The following is an 18,103-nucleotide window of genomic DNA, read 5'->3' as shown; positions in this document are numbered from 1 at the left end:
TACGGAAGGGGCATTTACTAAAAGCTGAAGGGAAAACGTGAATTTGGATTTCAAATTAATCTGCATTCTATTAACCATGCCAGGATGCAAGCTCACTTGAAAAACAGCAGAAGCTATCCATTCAACCGAGCCTCCTGGCAGCTCCAAGGCCCGCCAGCACTGCCCGCGGGCCGCAGGCGCGGCCCACTCGGAGCCCGCCGCTCACCTCCGCCGCCCGCCGCCCTCCCCGAGCCTCCCCCGGCGGCCGTGCGCCGGGCCCGCCCCCCACCTCCTCTCTCCCGCCCGGGCGCCAGCGCCCCCTCGCGGCGCACCGCCGAGGCCCCGCTCTGACACCGGGGCTGGCGCACAGACGTGAAACCAGGGAAATTCTTCACATGACCTTTGGGACGAACCATTTGCCTTTTCCTAAACAGGTAACAGAAACGTGAAGCGGGCCAAAGTGGCGGGAAGGTTCTCTCCCTGGCCAGAGAACGTGGCTGCACTGGGGGGAGAAACCGGCTCAAGTCCCCGACTCATGCGTTTTGTCGTGTAGGCCATACCAACTTGCCCACAACAAACATGGGCCTCCTCGCGCCCCATTCCGCCTTGATATGCGCTTCGGCAGCCATCTTTCTCAAGGGCAGGGCGCCAGCCGGAAGGTCACACCCTACCTGTCTCAGATAACGCCAGCCGCCTTGAACTCACCAAGAGTCCAATTGCAAGCGACGCTTTCACCGGAACAGCTCGTCCTCACGACCGGAAGGGGCTGTGCGTGAGGGCGTTGGGGGCGGAAGTGACGGTCCGGTGGTGGTGGGGTAGTTGGCGGGTGGTGGAGTAGAGCCGGTCGCCATGTCCGCGGGGAGCGCGGCACATCCCGGGGCCGGCGGGTAAAGCTCCGCGGGGGCGGGCATCGCAGCGCGCTCGGGCCGGAGGGGCGGCGGGGCCGCTGGGAGCCGCGTCCGGGTGGGGGGGGGGGGCGCTGAAGTGGGACGTGTACGCCTTGGAGGGCTGGGCTTTTGGGGAGAAAGATGGTGAGCAGGCCTTGGGGTCCCCGACAGAGGCCGGCAGGGAGCAGGGGGAGGAGGAAAGCAGGGACTTTCGGCAGCACCAGCCGAGAGGAAGATGAAGACGCGGGCAGGTGGGACTGAGCGGAGTGTTTGGCGAGGGAGGATGCAGTGGAAGTGCGGCAGTGGTGTGCTTACGGAGGGACGGTAGTTTGAATCCTGATAGGAGACTCGAGCGTGTAAAGAGAACGCGGTTGAGGGGAAACGGGGTGCCGAAGCGTCGTAAGGGAAGAATAATAGAAATAAAAGCTTTGGGGCCTCATATTTTCCTTATTCTTCCCGTAGGCGCCGCAGCAAATGGGACCAGCCAGCTCCAGCCCCCCTTCTCTTTCTCCCACCGTCGGCCCCAGGTGGGGAGGTTCCCAGCAGTGGGGGGAGTCCTGGGGGCTCCGCGGCTGCTCCCTCTGGCGCCTTGGATGCCGCTGCTGCCGTGGCTGCCAAGATCAATGCCATGCTCATGGCCAAAGGGAAGCTGAAACCAACTCAGAACGCTGCTGAGAAGGTATTTGAAGTTGAGGGGACTCTGCTGATCGCAACTGTAATAGGGGCTGTTTTGTAATCCTGTCATCAAACGATTATTTGTGTTAAGGAGAAAACAGGGTTACAGTAATTTAAAGATCACTTAGTTTTGGAATGCCTCACGTGATATTTTGTCATTTGTTTTTAGAGGCAGTTTTGGTTGGTTTGATTACACTTATGGACCAAATAGTTGATTTTGTCTTTGTTCACTTAGTTCAGCTTAACTTCTATCGACGTAATCACGTAAAGGGACGATGTAATATGTTATTCAACACGTGCATTTTCCCTGAAGTCAAAAGAGATGTTAAGGTAAATCAAGTGAGCTTTAAACTGTCTCTGGTCAACTATACTAAAGAGTAAATACGAACAGTGTTTTCTATAATTGGAATCGATAGGTTTTTGATGACTGCCTACAGTGTAATTGAATGTGAAATAAAATGAATAGTTTATATGTTGGTGGTTTTGCTGTTTTCACACAAATTGAGGACATTACTTGGTCATTTTATAGAATTTCTGATTTCACGACTAGGATGGATCTGAACTTTGAAGTCTTTAATTTAACCTGCAGTAGAAGACAATCTCCCTACAGGATAATGAGCATAGTGGCTGTTTGTATTGCTAGAATGTATGCTTTGCACTTAAAAAAAAAAATCTTTGCAGCAGTTTGATGGGATGGATTACTGTCGTCAGTTCAGAGGAGGAAAATGAGGCTCGTGAATGTAAATTGTATAAGATAAGATCTGTCACGGTGGGCACTGTCTGACTTCAGAGTCACTTCAGACAGTCAGGGGTTTAGCTTTTGCTTGAAAGCCTCTACAGTTGGAGAATTGAGTGTTCTGAATTCCCATAACCTCAGTGTTCTAAGTGTGTTCTAAGGCAGCTTATTCCATTATAATTCTCATTTTAAAAAAAAGTTCTTTTGACTTCAATTAAAAATAGCCTTCCAGTGAAGAGATGGGTTCTGTGTTTGAAAATGCAGTTCGGGTTAGTGATGAATGTGTTTATTAGCATGTTTGTGACAATTGTTTCCCAATGTATACGTATGTCAAAACATCCAATTGTTCACCTTACAGTGTACAATTTTTATGTGTCAGTTATATCTCAGTAAAGCTGGGGGAGGGGGAAGATGATACAATTTTTTGTTAGCTATCTAGTGTGTGAGTGTAACATCAACAGAATGGCCATTATCTGTCTGGATGGATGTTTAAATATTCAAGTTCTGCAGAATTCGTGGGAACTTTTAGTGAATTGGAAGTTCATTATTCATTGTATTTTTATTGTTTGCAAAGATTGAGTCAACTGTCCATTTCTAAGTTCTGCAAGGAAATCCTAAAAGCACACTAAGGTGGAATGCTCCTTGAATACTAAAATTCTTTTTTTTTTTATTTTTTAAAGATTTTTATTTATTTATTGAGAGAGAATGAGAGGAAGGAAGGTCTGAGGTAGAAGCAGACTCCCTGCTGAGCAGGGAACCCGATGCGGGACTCAGTCCCGGGACTCCAGGATCATGACCTGAGCCAAAGACAGTTGCTTAACCAACTGAGCCACCCAGGCACCCGAATATTAAAATTCTTAACACTGATGTTAATCATTTATTCATTTTTTTTTTCTTTAAAAAGCAGTTGAGCACAGCAGGAGGCAACATGGTGCCAGTAGTGGATTTAGAATCAGACTATATGGATTTGACACCCAGGATCCTCAGTTACTGGCTGTGTGGCTTAGATGCGTTGTGGGGCCTCAGTTTCCTCTTCTGATGGGGTTGGTGACACGTACCTGTGTGGTCCACAACAGTAGTCACTAGCCGCATGTAGCTTTTTAAATTAAAATTTGAATTTAAATTTAAAATTTAGCTCCTTGTCACAGCCTTTGGACATGAGGCTGTGGCCATGTTGGATGGCCAGGTTAGAGAACACCTGTGACATCACAGGAGGTCCTGTGGGATAGCACTGATAAGTACCTTTGATGGTGACCAGTACTGAGCAGGGACTGAACAAAGATGAGATATTGTTGAGTCTATGTAGTTTGTCTGCTTTGAAAAATGTATCTAATGCGGGGCACCTGGGTGGCTCAGTCCACTAGGCGTCCGACTCTTAATTTTGGCTCAGGGCATGATCTCATGGTCATGAGATCGAGCCCTTTGTTGGGCTCCGCACTGGGTGTGGAGTCTGCTTGAGATTCTCCCTCTCCTTCTCTCTAAAATAAATAAATAAATCTCATTTATTTATTTATTTCTTTATTTTAAAGATTTTATTTATTTATTTGACAGAGACACAGCGAGAGAGGGAATACAAGCAGGGGGAGTGGGAGAGGGAGAAGCAGACTTCCCGCCGAGCAGGGAGCCCAATGCGGGGCTCGATCCCAGGACTCTGGGACCATGACCTGAGCCAAAGGCAGATGCTTAACAACTGAGCCACCCAGGCGCCCCAATAAATCTCTTTTAAAAATGTATCTAATGCGTAAAGAAGTAAACTGTGTTTTATCTTCTTTGAGCAGATTTGCCGAACATTGGTCCAAGGCAACAAAGGGTTGCGGAAGGCCATCTTGGGATGAAAATTTTTTCACATAATTCCTATCCGCTATCTGGAGTTGCCTATCGTTTAAGTTGGGAGAAACCAGATCAGATTTTAGGATTTTGCTTGGTGTTTCATTCATTCTCTTAGCTCTTCTTTAATGGAGAGTAATGGGTTGTCAGTCAGATGAACTTGACAGGTTTTTCAGATCATTGCAAGGATGGGACTGGTTGCGGGTGATATGTTGTGGCCGCGGTGTTGGCACAAAGATAGCGTCCAGTTCCACAAATGAGGTGCGTGGGTTGCTGGACTCTGCATCGTGCCGTGGACTCTGCCCTGTATTTTACTGTACGTACAGCTGGCTGGTTGAGCTGTAAAGCACCATAACTTGGTCTTTTAATTGTCCTCACGGAGATTGCAGCTTCTAGTCCGTAGGGATTCTGGGATCATGCGGTCATAGAAATGCACACATGGCTTAGGTTACAGAGAAATCTGATGATTGTCTTCAAGTAAATTGGCAAGACTTGGTGTCCGTTTAATGAGGTTTTGTTCGCTTGTTGTTTCATCTTTGGAGAATGGCCCAGGAGTGACCAAGTGTATTTGTAGGCAGGTAAAGGCAGCAATAAGGTGATGGTGGGACCTGGGAAGGGGCACTTGTAAATTGAAGAGCAGAAACATTATTTCATCTTACAGCTTTCTGATCCAATCTCTCTTGTAGCTTCAGGCTGCTGGCAAAGGCCTAACTAGCAGTAAAAGCAAGGATGACCTGGTGGTAGCTGAGGTCGAGATCAACGATGTGCCTCTCACGTGCAGGAACCTGCTGACTCGAGGGCAGACTCAGGACGAGGTGGGCAGATGTCGGGCCCCTTTGGGGAAGGCGGTGGGTGGGCACAGTCGGGAAAACAAGCCCTCTAACTACAGACAGGAGTCAGATGTTTATGAGTGGGTTTGGGTCATAATCTCCAAAGTCTGGATTGGGTTGAATTAACTGCAAAGGAACTTCTCAGTGGAGGCAAAGATATGGGTGGATTCCCCTGGTCAGCTGAGCAAGAAACAACGGAATTGAGGTTTCCAGATACAGGAGAGAACTCATTCCTGTCTACTGGTGTAGCGAATGAATGGGGAAAATCCATCTTTCTGCCTGCCATTGACATCGATCAGTTGCCACGTCACCTTTTTAATAGAACGTTTCCCTTTTAGATCAGCCGACTTAGTGGGGCTGCAGTATCAACTCGAGGGAGATTCATGACCGCTGAGGAGAAGGCCAAAGTGGGACCGGGGTGTGTATGCACATCCTTTGCTTTGGGGGAAGGTTGGACATGTGACCCACATTAGTTTCATATTTTTCATGCTTAGGAAACATGTGCACATATTTGGTTAGTAGCTTGGTGCGTGTATACACGTGCTACGTAGTAGAATCTGGGACAGCTCAAACACATAAGGAGTTGGGAACCGTTTTCCTTCCTGTTGCTCTTTGGATTTTTTATTTCACGGGTAATATTTTATTGGAGGAAACAAATTATGGAAAAGTGTAAAGTGAGATAATTGCTACATTTAATGTATACACTTCCAAATTTCTGTATGGGAATATTTCCCCCAACAAAAGGGTCTGTGTTTTGTTGTAATCTCCCTTTTTTAAAAAAAACCTCCTTTCATCAGGCTGTAAGGTTTTCCACCAAATGATCTTGTCCCCCTATAGTTGCATCCCTCCCGTGACTCCGTTTTGAGGGCAGGTGGGCATGTGACACTTTTTGCATTGGCTTAAACTAAATATAATTAGGAGGCAAAACTTGGTCCCCACCTGAAACCAATATTTCAATTTTTTGTGTGTACTGGTTGCTGTTTTGAATTTTTTTGTCTTTAAATACTGTTATTTTTTTACCTACAGCTTTATATTAACTACGGTTTTTGATGATCTCCATTATTATAATCAAAATTGGAATCCATGCTGCTTTACATTTAGGATCTAGAGTCCCCTTGGTGTGGGCCTCAGAGACATGGACCCACAGGCCACCATCACTTTGCCCCTTTAATATGGATAGCCAGGAGCACAATTGCCCATAACTTGTTAGGCCACCAGCAAAAAGGAATATTGTTCTCAGGCCTCAGGTTATCTTGGTTGACTAGATGCCAATATTGATGAGCCCGTAAGAACAGATTTGATGGCTGTGTGGACCAGTTAACTTGAAGCAATCAGAAAAAGGTTATTTATTCCCCAGCTGCAAAACCATGTTCCTAGAAATTTGCAACAGCCATTTCCTTGTATGTAGTCCCTTTTACTTATTTGGAAACTCAAAAACATTACAGATTTGATTTGCTGACCCATTTGGTTCCTTTGGTTATGACCAGTTTGGGATCATCATTTTGTATTTCTCTTTATAGGGATCGTCCGTTATACCTTCACGTTCAGGGCCAGACACGGGAATTAGTGGACAGTAAGTAATGGTTTGGCTCACATCCCACTTTTTGTAAAGGACAAAGTACAGGGCTGTATAGAATACGTCTGCAGAATATTCCTGGTGGGTGTTGTAACTTGTGTGTGAACTGCTTACAAGGGTACTTGGGGGTATAGACAGGCTGAGGACCACGTGTTTGGGTGCCCTTTAACATGGATTAGTACAGGGGTAATTGAGCATTGGCTGGGTTTGTCAGTGGTACTAGCCAGTTCATTCCTTCGGTATATTATCTCACTCTGTTTTTCCATAGGAGCAGTAAACCGAATCAAAGAAATTATCACCAACGGGGTGGTCAAAGCTGCCACGGGGACGAGTCCAACTTTCAATGGTGCGACAGTCACTGTGTATCACCAGCCAGCGCCCATTGCACAATTGTCTCCAGCCGTTAGCCAGAAGCCTCCCTTCCAGTCAGGGGTAAGTTTAGTGGAGAGATCATTAACTGTATTGTCATTTCTGTAAAAGTGATATGTGCCAAATAATATGGAAAGTATGAAGGAAAATCCTGAAATCCAACCCGAGGCTTACCTACTGATGCTATCCTATCAATGGACCGTTTCAGCTTCTAAGAGGCAGTGAACATCTGAACACTCGTTTGTTTACTTTGATGTATTCTAGAAAGGGCATCGATAGATCAGAGCGTGTCCACACTGTACATTTGGAAGTTCTGGTTTGGTTATGTGATGGCAGCTGGAGGATTAAGAAGGCTGAGTCTGGTGAAGTAAGACTCTGCTGATACAGTCCTCCTAGAAAACCGGGTGGGAGAGAGCAGCCCTCATTGGAGAACACCACAGGGCTGACTGTACGACCCAACACACTTCGCTTGTTGCACAGAAGACTGTGCTGTGGGTTCTTACGACTTACAGCACTTGGGGGCTGTGGGTGCACTTAGTAGTGAGTCTTTGCTTCGCACCTGGTGAGTCCATTTTGCTGAATGGAGGAAGGTGTTAATGTTCTAGGTAGGTACATGGCCCGTGTAGGGCTCGTTTAAGTTAAGCTACTTTATAAAGTTTGTTTTTATGGGCTCATGTGGAAATTATAGGGGATCCTCATTCTGGCAGTGATTAAAAGTGTCTGGAGGATTAGTTTTTTGCAAAATAATTTTCAAGATTAGGATTTAATTGTGTTACATGTTTAATCTGAGGTATTCTGTTCTTCTACAGATGCATTATGTTCAAGACAAATTATTTGTGGGTCTAGAGCATGCTGTGCCCACATTTAATGTCAAGGAGAAAGTAGAAGGTCCAGGCTGCTCCTATTTGCAGCACATTCAGATTGAAACGGGTGCCAAAGTCTTCCTCAGAGGCAAAGGTTCAGGTTGCATTGAGCCAGCATCTGGCCGAGAAGCTTTTGAACCTATGTATATTTACATTAGGTATGTATGGATGGCTGGGGCTGAAGATATTTGAGTGCTTGTCAGCTGCTCAGTACAGGCCGGAGTGATTCAAAAGGAGTAAGAAAATAGGTTTGAGAAGTAGTAACATGAGGAATGTAGGTCAGTGCTAACAGTACTCACTTTAAATTTCTTATTTACTTATTTGACAGAGGGAGATAGCACAAGCAGGGGGAGCCAGGAGGGAGAGGGAGAAGCAGGTTTCCCGCTGAGCAGGGAGCCCGACGTGGGGCTCTATCCCAGGACCCTGGGATCATGACCTGAGCCAAAGGCAGACGCTTAACCGACTGAGCCACCCAGGCGCCCCCAGTAATCACTTAATAGTGAATAAGAACTATTGAATTAGGAGGTGGAATTGTCTTTTAGTGTTCAGGTTCTTGGGTTTTATACAGATCTGTGACCCTGAAATGTGAACTGTGATGAGCCTAAAGTCATCTTCACCTAAAGCTACGGTGATATTAATGCATTTTACAGTTATTTTGGTGACTTAAATGTTCTTTAATACCTATGTATCAAAGAGACCAATAAAGTACTTGTTTTAATGGTACTAGTTATGGGTTAAGGGGCTTATAAGACGTTATTTTGTGATTTTCAGAAGCTTAGATCGGTGCTATGTTGAATATGTTAAATTTGTATACAGCATACGAAGTGAAAGCAAAATTCTGTGTCCTTTACTCTTCTCCTCTTTGATTTTTTGGTTCTTGTTTCTTTGCAGTCATCCCAAACCAGAAGGCCTGGCCGCTGCCAAGAAACTCTGTGAGAATCTCTTGCAAACAGTGAGTTATATTTGTGTGTCTGATGCTCCGAAGAGCCACTGCTATTTGGGCCGTGTCTTGGCTGTTTTCCCGCCTGTATTGGTTTCCTAGGGCTACCATATCAAAATTCCCTCACACTAGGTGACTTAAAACAACAGAAATTTATTTTCTCATGTTCAGGAAGCCAGACAGACATTCAGAATCAAAGTGTGGGCAGGATTGGTTCCTTCTGAACGAGTGCTGTGAGGGAGGATGCTCCATGCCTCTCCCGGCTTACCGGCCTTTGCATTCTTCCCCCAAACGGCAGGGCTCCATCCTCTGCCCCATTGTCTCCTGGCCTACTCCTGTGTCTCGTCTGCCTGTCTCTTGTAAGGGTAGCAGTTCTTGCATTTAGGGCCCACCATGACCCAGAATGACTTCATGTTAGCAGACTGTATCTGCAAAGACCTGGTTTCCAAATAAGGTCATGTTCTGTGGTTCTGGGCAGATGTGAATTTTGGAAGCACTACACCATTCTAGCAACTCACATTCTCCATAAGGAAGACAAACGTCCCTAGCCAGGGTCATAGCCAGCATGCAGTTCTTCTTTAGGAACTATTTCAGTGTGGAATTTTGAAATCTGTAGTACATCAGTATAAAATCTCCATGTTGTCAGTTATTTAAATAGTACTTGCAATCTTGGCCCAGTTATTTACCGGTGGGCATTCCAAATTGTTCTCAATAGTAAGTTTAGCTAAAGTAAGTGTAGAGCTGTATTGGTTTAAAACCAATTAACCATGCCCTTGGGCTAATCGCTTGTTTGATTATCTCTTCTTTTTACTCGGTAATCTAGTAACCAAACGTTAAACCGGTAGAGGGCCATTTGTAGAGCCCTTGACGGCGATCGGATTTGGGGGTTGCATGTATTTAGCCTTGTGTTAGCTGGTATTTCAGGGTGCCCTTTTGGGAAGCTGTGTTCTTTGCTTTTGTGAAGTAACCTGATTTACCACCCCCTGTCTTGTCTCTGTTGCCGCTTGAAGTTACTGATTCAGTGGGATTCTTGTAATGAAGAACTGGATGGGGGGACATACTAACCCTGTGTTGAGCCCTGAGCTCCTTGAGAAGGCCAGTAAATAAAAGAGTGAATGAATTCTCAGCAGTTACACTGACAGTTTAGGGATTTCCTAACCTTATTTCTGGCTCTGAATGATTTTGTATCTCAGAATTGAGTCTAGTTTGGGGATTTAGGAAGCTCCTGATGTCCATGCTTCTGATTCCCACATCCTGGCTTCATAATTTATAGGGTGTGCCTTATTAAAGGTAATTGATTAATGGATTTTTTTTTTTTTTTTAAGATTTTACTTATTTGTCAGAGGGAGAGAGAGCACAAGCAGGGGGAGTGGCAGGCAGAGGGAGAAGCAGGTCCCAGGCTGAGCGGGGAGCCCGATGTGGGGCTCGATCCCAGTACCCTGGGATCATGACCTTAGCCAAAGGTAGACTCTTCACCAACTGAGCCACCCAGGTGCCCCAGAGTTTTAAAAAGTATTTATTTTTAGAGAGGGAGGGAGGGGTAGAGGGAGAATCTCAAGTGGACCCGAGCTGACTGCGAGCCTGACGCGGGGCTCGATCCCATGACCCTGAGACTACATCCCAAGCTGAGAACAGGAGTTGGACGGTCAACCGAGTATGTCACCCAGGCGCCCCTTGATTGACGGATTTTTTTTTTTTTAAGATTTTATCTTTAAGTAATCCCTACACCCAGTGTGGGACTTGAACTCGTAACCCCGAGCTCAGGAGTTGGGGTTGTGAGTCAGTCTACTGACTGAGCCAGCAAGGCTCCCCACGCCTTATTAAAATTTAGATGAAACAAGTCTAAATTTGGTTGAAATGTCAATGGAAATTTTTTTTCTTTTTCAATCAGTGGAAATATTCTTTTTTTTTTTTAAAGATTTGTATTTATTTATTGAGAGAGAGAATGGTAGAGAGAGAGCATGAGAGGGAAGAAGGTCAGCGGGAGAAGCAGACCCCCTGCTGAGCAGGGAGCCCGATGCGGGACTCGATCCTGGGACTCCAGGATCATGACCTGAGCCGAAGGCCGTCGCTTAACCGACTGAGCCACCCAGGCGCCCTAATCAGTGCAAATATTCTTAATTCCTAGCTGCTTTGGTCCAAGAGCCATATAGTCAGACCCTTGCAAATACTCTGAATTAGGACTGTGCCATATGAATTTGTTCTCCCTTCTCTTGCAGGTTCATGCTGAATATTCTAGATTTGTGAATCAGATTAATACTGCTGTACCTTTACCAGGTGTGTATGTCTTAAAGCGTTTAAGAAAAAAATGTTTTGTTAGTGATATTTATGTATAAAGTAGGGTGTTTAGGGCTAGACCGTGCCAGGGCACTAATAGCGTTCCCTTCGACTTAACGGTAATTTGGAAAGCCATTTGTCCCTCAGTATTTTTCTTCCCTAGAGATTGAGTTAATATTCAGCTAAAATGTCTCATTTTGCTACAGCTGATTAAACACTTTTTTTCTTCCCCCTCAGGCTATACACAACCCTCTGCTATAAGTAGTGTCCCTCCTCAGCCACCATATTATCCATCCAATGGCTATCAGTCTGGTTACCCTGTTGTTCCCCCCCCTCAGCAGCCAGTTCAACCTCCCTACGGAGCACCAAGCATAGTGCCCCCAGCTGTTTCGTTGGCACCTGGAGTCTTGCCAGCATTACCTACTGGAGTCCCACCTGTGCCGACACAGTACCCACTGACGCAAGTGCAGCCTCCGGCCGGCACTGGGCAGGTAGGACGCCAGGCGCGAGCCGGACCGCACTGACCTCGGGAGAGCTGCCCGGGCAGAGGGGCAGAGGTGGTGGTATCCTGCAGCAAGAAAGCGTGTCATTCCTGGGTAACGCGAGGGCTTTTGTTCCTGTTTCTCTGGTGTTACCGCCCCCAAGCTATACCCGATAGAGCAGCGTGTACACGTGTGTGTGCATCCCGAAGTCTCCAGTTCCACGTCATGAGTCTTTCCACCAAGTAGTTGTTTAAAAGAGGAGTTGGGAAGCTTGCTCTGGAGTGCCAGGTGGCAGAGAGGTTAGACTGTGCGGGCCATGCAGGCTCTGTCACACCCGCTGCCCTCTGTCGCTGGGGGGGTGGCACGGAAGCAGCCCGGGACGATGTGGAATGACTGCGCATGGCGGGGCCCTGAGAACACGATTTTCCTGAAGTGGGTGACGAGCCACAGTCGCGGTTTGCCGTGCTGTGGGCCGTCGCTCACCTGCCCCTGCCTCAAGGAGAAGGGGGCCGGCCTACCTGTCTCTCCATGATTGGAACTGAGTCACTAGTCTTCAGAAGAAATGCACCATATGCAGGGGTTCTGGGCCGAGGGGTACGCGAACATTGCCAACTTAAGGATTATAAATACTCTTGTATATTTCTGAAGCTACATAAGAAACTAGGATTTTAGGAAAGGGTAGGTAGCTAGCTCATCCAGATGGATGATGTACACCCCTTCTCTGAGGTAGGGGAGAAGCTAGTGAGTGCAGGGAGATGGACTGATGGTGGGCCCTTCTCTGTGGGCCTCTCACAGTGTACCCGTGTGAGAGGGGCACGCAGCCCTGCACCATGGCCCTGCTCCCGACTGGTGGACTGGGAGCACTGAAGGGGGCTGTATGGTGTGAAACAGAAGACTTCCCTAAATTCTGGTTGTGACCCCTGGTCCTGATTACTTACCTTGGGTGTTTGGCAGAGCCGCAGGTCGCCAGCTCTGAGCCACGTTGCTTTGTGACCAGAGAGGAGTATGACCGAGTTGGCCCTTTAGGGTTGGGCTTTAGACATAGGCTGCCAGGGTTCCTCGTGCTTTCCTGTGATTGAGCTGTGCGATCCTGGGATGTGACTTAGCCCATCCAGGCTTTGGTTTCCTTCTAGAAAATGGGCATAACGGTAGTATTTCAGAGGTTGCAAAGATTAAGTGAGATGACCCAAGCATTCAACAGGTATTAGCCATTTGTTTAATAATAAGAGTTGTGCTTTGAGAAGTGCTTGTTTTCTCTGATACATCCTGGATCAGTCCTTATTCCTTTCTGGAACAATCTCTTACAACATTGGACAGACTCCCTCTTGCTGTAACAGCTTATCCCTAGAAGCGGCAGATGAACTTGCCTTTGCCACAATCGTTAGCAGCCTTTATAATCCAGAAAGAGCTCATCACATTGTTTAGAGGGATCTAAATTGGAGAATGTTCTTGCTTGATAACTTCTGAAGTAAGTAAGTGGCTGGGATTTATATTTGTTGGTCATGTTTGCCCAAGTGCGCAGCAGGTTTTTCCTGAGAGTTTCAAAGCACTGGAGAGATTGTCAGTTTCGCATTTCCCTACCGTGAAGCGGGGAGGGCTAAGCTCTGCTGACACCAAATGATCCGGGAGGGAAGCTAAGGACCAGAGGTACGGGATTTCTAGGACGCACATGGGTTATTCAAGTCTGCTGTGTTACTGTTTTCCTTCTTAAGTGGCTGGACGTTCTCACACTTTTCCCCCCGGTTTGTTTTGGTCCCAGAGTCCGATGAGTGGGCCTTTTCTTCCTGCTGCTCCTGTCAGAACTGCCTTGCCTGCCGGCCCCCAGCCCCAGCCCCCGCCCCCGCCCCCGCCCCCACTCCCAGCTCAACCCCAGGCACAGAAGAGGCGATTCACTGAGGAGCTGCCAGATGAACGAGAATCTGGACTTCTTGGATACCAGGTTAAATAAAATACCCTTACTTTCCTCATCTCATCTTAACTATATTCTCCCTTTAAAGAAAGATAAATGCACACCTATATTAACCATTCTCCCAGTACTAGATTTTTCTTTTCTGGAATCCATTTAGATTAGGTTTTTTTCCTTTGGGGGATTAGTTTAAAGCAAGAGTGACTCCCTTTGGGTGGGCTGGTGTTTGGGATCAGTATAAGAAAATACAAAGCTCCACGTGGAGAGAGGTCGAGAGGTCTATGACTCTTACCTAGAAGGAGTTCTGTGGAATTCCGCACTTCCTCTTATACAGCACTCCTGAAAGCCTGATAGTTCTCACTTTCGTTCTACCTACAGTATATGGTCTGTACTTTAACCTTGGCTCTCAATTTACTGTTCTTTTTCTGCGTAAAAGAGAGCAGTTACTTTCTCCAGTCCCCACCACCCAAAACAAAAGATGGGCAAAAATGTAGTGATTCTGTTCATACTCGGTATACAAGTAGGCATTCAAGTAAAGAGTTTTTTAAAATATCTAAATGTGAAGTTTTAAAATAAAGAAATGTGTAGTTTTGGTGCCATTTTTGTTTTATCAGGAGAAGCACCTTTACTTTTTGCCAGAGCCCTTGAAATGTTCTTTGAAACAAACTCTGAAGCGTTCTTATAGTTTATAAGAGGATAGTTGAAAACAGATACACGTAGCATGACCAAGTCCTACAGAGAAAGATCACGTCTCCTTCAGCTGTGGTTATGTTCCAAATCCCAGAGGGCTATGTAGTGAGCTTACTGCAACTGACCAGAAAGGCGAGGCACTTGACAGTTACATTAAGGAGCTAAAGTCAATGCAGCAGTTGTAGATTTGCTAATGCCACTGTATTTTTCTGCTCATAGCATGGACCCATTCATATGACTAATTTAGGTACAGGCTTCTCCAGTCAGAATGAGATTGAAGGTGCAGGATCGAAGCCGGCAAGTTCCTCAGGCAAAGAGCGAGAGAGGGACAGGTAAGTTAGTTGGAGCATAATTACATGAATGTATTCAGATGTCATCAGTTTACACCATTAGTGTGAATGACGATCATTGCTGTGAGCTTCCGTGTTCTAAAACTGTAATGAAGGGGCACCTGGGGGCTCAGTCTGTTGAGCACCCGACTCTTGATCTCAGCCCAGGTCTTGAGTTCACCCCTCACATTGGACTGCATGCTGGGTGTGGAACCTACATTTAAAAAAAATAATCGATAAATCAAAGTGTAATGAAATCCTTTGGCTGAAATAAACTTTTTTTTTTTTTTTTTATAACTGCTGCACTAGGCTGCCCCTTTCATAGTTGAGAGGCAGTTACCCTGGGCTTTGAGTCATTCCGTTCTTGCTTATCAGGCATCTTCCTCTACTTCATTGTCCGCATCTTGGCCATTTTCCTGAGCGTAGGCAGTGACTGAAGTCTTACACAAGCTGTATTTACTACTTAGAATCCTAGAATATTGGGGCTCCTGGGTGGCTCAGTCGGTTGAACATCTGCCTTCGGCTCAGGTCATGATCCTAGAGTCCTGGGATCGAGCTACATCAGGCTCCCTGCTCAGCGGGGAGTCTGCTGCTTCCTCGTCCTCTGCCCCTCTCCTCCCGGCCCGTGTTCTCTCTCTCTGTCTCAAGTAAATGTTTATTAAAAAAAAAAAAAGAATTCTAGAATATTATCCTAGAATATTATGGACTAAGGTACTTGAACGGGGGGTCTAGCTGCCATCCCTCTTCTGTGTGGTTCTTTGAGCCTTCCTAGGATGGGACTAGCCTCCCATAGCAGTGTTCTACTTTTGGCCTGGCCTGGCTAACAGCTTGGCACCTTACAACCTGCTAGTAGCTCGAAGCGGGGCTTAGGTGGAAAGGGTGGAGGTGAACGGTTGACTGTCCGCTGGAGAAGGTACAATTGATTGAATCTGTCTGAAAGGCTGTCATGGTTTTTCTTCTAACAGGCAGTTGATGCCTCCACCAGCCTTCCCAGTGACTGGAATGAAAGCAGAGTCTGATGACAGGAATGGGTCTGGGGCCGGAGCAGGGGGCCACGGTGAGTGACGTGGAGCTGGGGCCACGAGGGCAGCTAAGACTGGTCCTAAGTTACTAGTTCTCTGACCTGAGGTTCATTCAGGTGGCACTCAGTCAGCTGTTTAATCTAACTTCTAAAATCTACAGGCTAAGGAGGATACCTTTTTTTTTTTTTAAGAAGGCAGCATATAGTTACATGCGCTTTTATTTTCAATCGAAGTGTGCCTAGAAAAGTTAGTCAACTTACATTTTATACATAGCATCATTCAAACCCTAGGAAATATTAATGATTGGTAGGTCGTTTCAAAATTTTGTTGCCTTTGTTGTCTGAATACCTGGAGGTAATCTGATAGAGACTTAAGGGTTGATGTTTCGGGATGCCTGGCTGGCTCAGTCAGTGGAGCATTCAACTCTTGATCTCGGGTCATGAGTTCAAGCCCCATGTTGGGCGTAGAGCCTACTTTAAAAAAAGATTGATTTTTCTTTGTACTGGGAGCTGAGCTGCATCTCTCTGCCTAGTTCTTTTGGTTATGAATGGTCAGCCTGTGGCTGTTAAAAAAGTGTTGCCTCCTAGTATCCCAGAATTCAGAGGAATATGGGATCACTTGTGTTCTTTGCCTGTAGTCCTAATAAAAATGAACAGAAGAAAATACATTTTTTTCTTTTCTTAACTTCTTTTCTTTTAACTCTTTAAAAGGTGAAATATCAGTCTCCAGAGACTCACTTGCTAACTTTCCTTTTTTTTCTTTTTTCTTTTTTTTTTTTTTTTTTTGTGTTTCTTTTTTCTTTCTCTGTTTTCTTACATGGTTCTGGTGGATTCACATTTGCTGATGCTGGTGCTGTTTTTCGTGTGATCTTCAACGTTTTTGGGTGACCATTGACCCTGTGACCTCAAAATGGTGTCCAACTAACCACTTACAATTAACATCTTTTTTTTATTAACGAATTTATGGTATTATCTTTTTTTTTTTTTTGTCTTGGTGGGGGATGGGGTTGGGGTTGTTTTTCTCTATTCTAGATTATCCAGTCAAGAAGATGAAAACTGCAGAGAAGGGATTCGGGTTGGTGGCTTATGCTGCAGATTCATCTGATGAAGAGGAGGAGCACGGGGGTCATAAAAATGCAAGTAGTTTTCCACAGGGCTGGAGTTTGGGGTATCAGTACCCTTCATCACAACCACGAGCTAAACAGCAGATGCCATTCTGGATGGCCCCGTAGAAACAGTGGAACAGAGCTTTGACCCTCGGTGACTCTTTAGCAATAATGCATGCATTTGATTTAATAAGACTCTGGGGCCTGTACTGGGAACCATCATGGACCTTTGCAGAAGTTAGAGATGCAATGTCCCCTCTCTTAAAGGGGCTTCATTCTTTTTTAAACATCCTTGTTTCTGCAGTGGCATAGTATCTGTTAAAATTTACTTAGAATCACAAATTTGTCTCAGAAGCTTTTTAACAGTTGGTGAAATGTGCTTGTTCAACAGAGCATCCCAGCAGGGTCATTCCAGTATACATTTGACCTGTCCAGCCTTTTCCACATGAATGGCCAACTATTCTGACAAAAAGAAAGTGTTATTTGTATTTTACTACTGTTTGGTCAATTTTGCTGACAACTGGTCACAAAGCCTTACTAATTATTAGTGGGGAGTTGATTTTAAGACCATCCTTCCCTTTCAGCACCTTTAAATCTAAGAACAGTTCATCCCTATTTCATTTTTGCATTCTTTTCTGTTCTGGAAAATGCAGTTTTACTAATTTAAAGCTGTTGGATATAGCTGGATCCTGACTAGGAAAATGAAGGTGTTTTTGGTTTTTTTCTTCATTATGTCTTTTTATTGGGATGATGCAAAGCTGGCACCTTCAGGCACTCTTGTCCCAGAAAGCCATTGCAGCTTTTATTGCCCTTCTAATAAGCTCCATGTCTTCAGCTGGGTCCGAGAAAACCGCTTGATCAAAAGCTGGTCAGAACTCATCACAAATGAAACACAGTGGTCTGTCTCTCCGAACTGGTTGCAGCTAAAATAGAGAGAGATGTGACTGCTCACAATAGGATGGATGGTGGACTTAGTGACTGAAATTGCAACTTGTCCTTTTCCTTGGCATTACAGGTTTTGCCAAAAGAACTTTTTTGTATCAAATACTGATGTGTGAAAGAAGGAGCTAGTCTGCTGAACCAGGAGTAGTTTGAGATACTGAACTGTCATTTTTGCACATTTGAATACTTTGCAGGCTGGCTTTGTATAATAAACATATTCTCTGGTTTCCTATATGTTGTAAATATTTAGACCATAATTTCATTATAAATAAATGTATAAATATTGTTTGTGGTTTCTCTTCTCTCTTCCATCCACAACCCATCCATACACGCATAACGAAATTAGAACCCACCAGAAAAATAAATACATGGGACCAGAAGTTTGCATATAGTTGCTAGAGTTTATGACTGTCCAGAGTAGACCCTTCAAAGTCCCGATGAAAACCTGGAGGGTAACTCTGGTGGGCTCCCTCCATTCCCGTACATTAGGCGTCCTTTACTGAACACGGTTAGTGAGGGAGTGAAACACATTAATTTACAAATTATTCTTGGGAAAGCATTCTTAAAGAGGCTAGGTAGGAGTTGAATCAGCCTTTTCCCAGGGCCAACTCCTCCGAGTACCTGCGTGCCCGCCCCGAGGGGAGGCGAGGGGAGCGGTGGTGCCCAGG

General features: G+C 45.6%; 1 protein-coding gene and 2 non-coding genes across 7 annotated transcripts; all 3 read left to right on the top strand.

The window, feature by feature from the left end:
- Positions 1-319: 319 nt before the first annotated feature.
- On the top strand, positions 320-17,720 carry KHDC4 (KH domain containing 4, pre-mRNA splicing factor). Of its 5 annotated transcripts, XM_027612740.1 has the most exons (16): positions 320-413; positions 533-747; positions 1,329-1,545; positions 1,777-1,871; positions 4,791-4,919; positions 5,273-5,352; positions 6,455-6,507; positions 6,779-6,942; positions 7,689-7,900; positions 8,634-8,694; positions 10,902-10,959; positions 11,197-11,450; positions 13,201-13,380; positions 14,257-14,369; positions 15,332-15,423; positions 16,420-17,720. In XM_027612740.1, the coding sequence occupies exons 4-16, from the start codon at positions 1,824-1,826 to the stop codon at positions 16,617-16,619; spliced, it is 1,644 nt and encodes a 547-aa protein (XP_027468541.1). In that variant the 5' UTR covers positions 320-413; positions 533-747; positions 1,329-1,545; positions 1,777-1,823; the 3' UTR covers positions 16,620-17,720. The 5 variants fall into 5 exon arrangements, 4 of the variants coding, with proteins under 4 accessions (XP_027468541.1, XP_027468540.1, XP_027468539.1 ...); XM_027612739.1 differs by lacking the exon at positions 1,777-1,871; XM_027612738.1 differs by lacking the exons at positions 320-413; positions 533-747; positions 1,777-1,871 and adding an exon at positions 763-866 and having other exon boundaries at positions 16,420-16,523; positions 17,509-17,715.
- LOC113933789 lies at positions 7,215-7,343 on the top strand. The gene has a single exon (XR_003523495.1).
- Positions 12,189-12,324, top strand: LOC113933782. The gene has a single exon (XR_003523489.2). It is a non-coding gene; the product is annotated as a small nucleolar RNA SNORA42/SNORA80 family (small nucleolar RNA).
- Positions 17,721-18,103: the final 383 nt, after the last annotated feature.

Source organism: Zalophus californianus, chromosome 10, assembly GCF_009762305.2.
Source record: "Zalophus californianus isolate mZalCal1 chromosome 10, mZalCal1.pri.v2, whole genome shotgun sequence".
Classification (NCBI taxonomy): domain Eukaryota; kingdom Metazoa; phylum Chordata; class Mammalia; order Carnivora; family Otariidae; genus Zalophus; species Zalophus californianus.
Note: the sequence above shows the minus strand (reverse complement) of the source record. Positions and strands in the feature narration are given on the sequence as shown.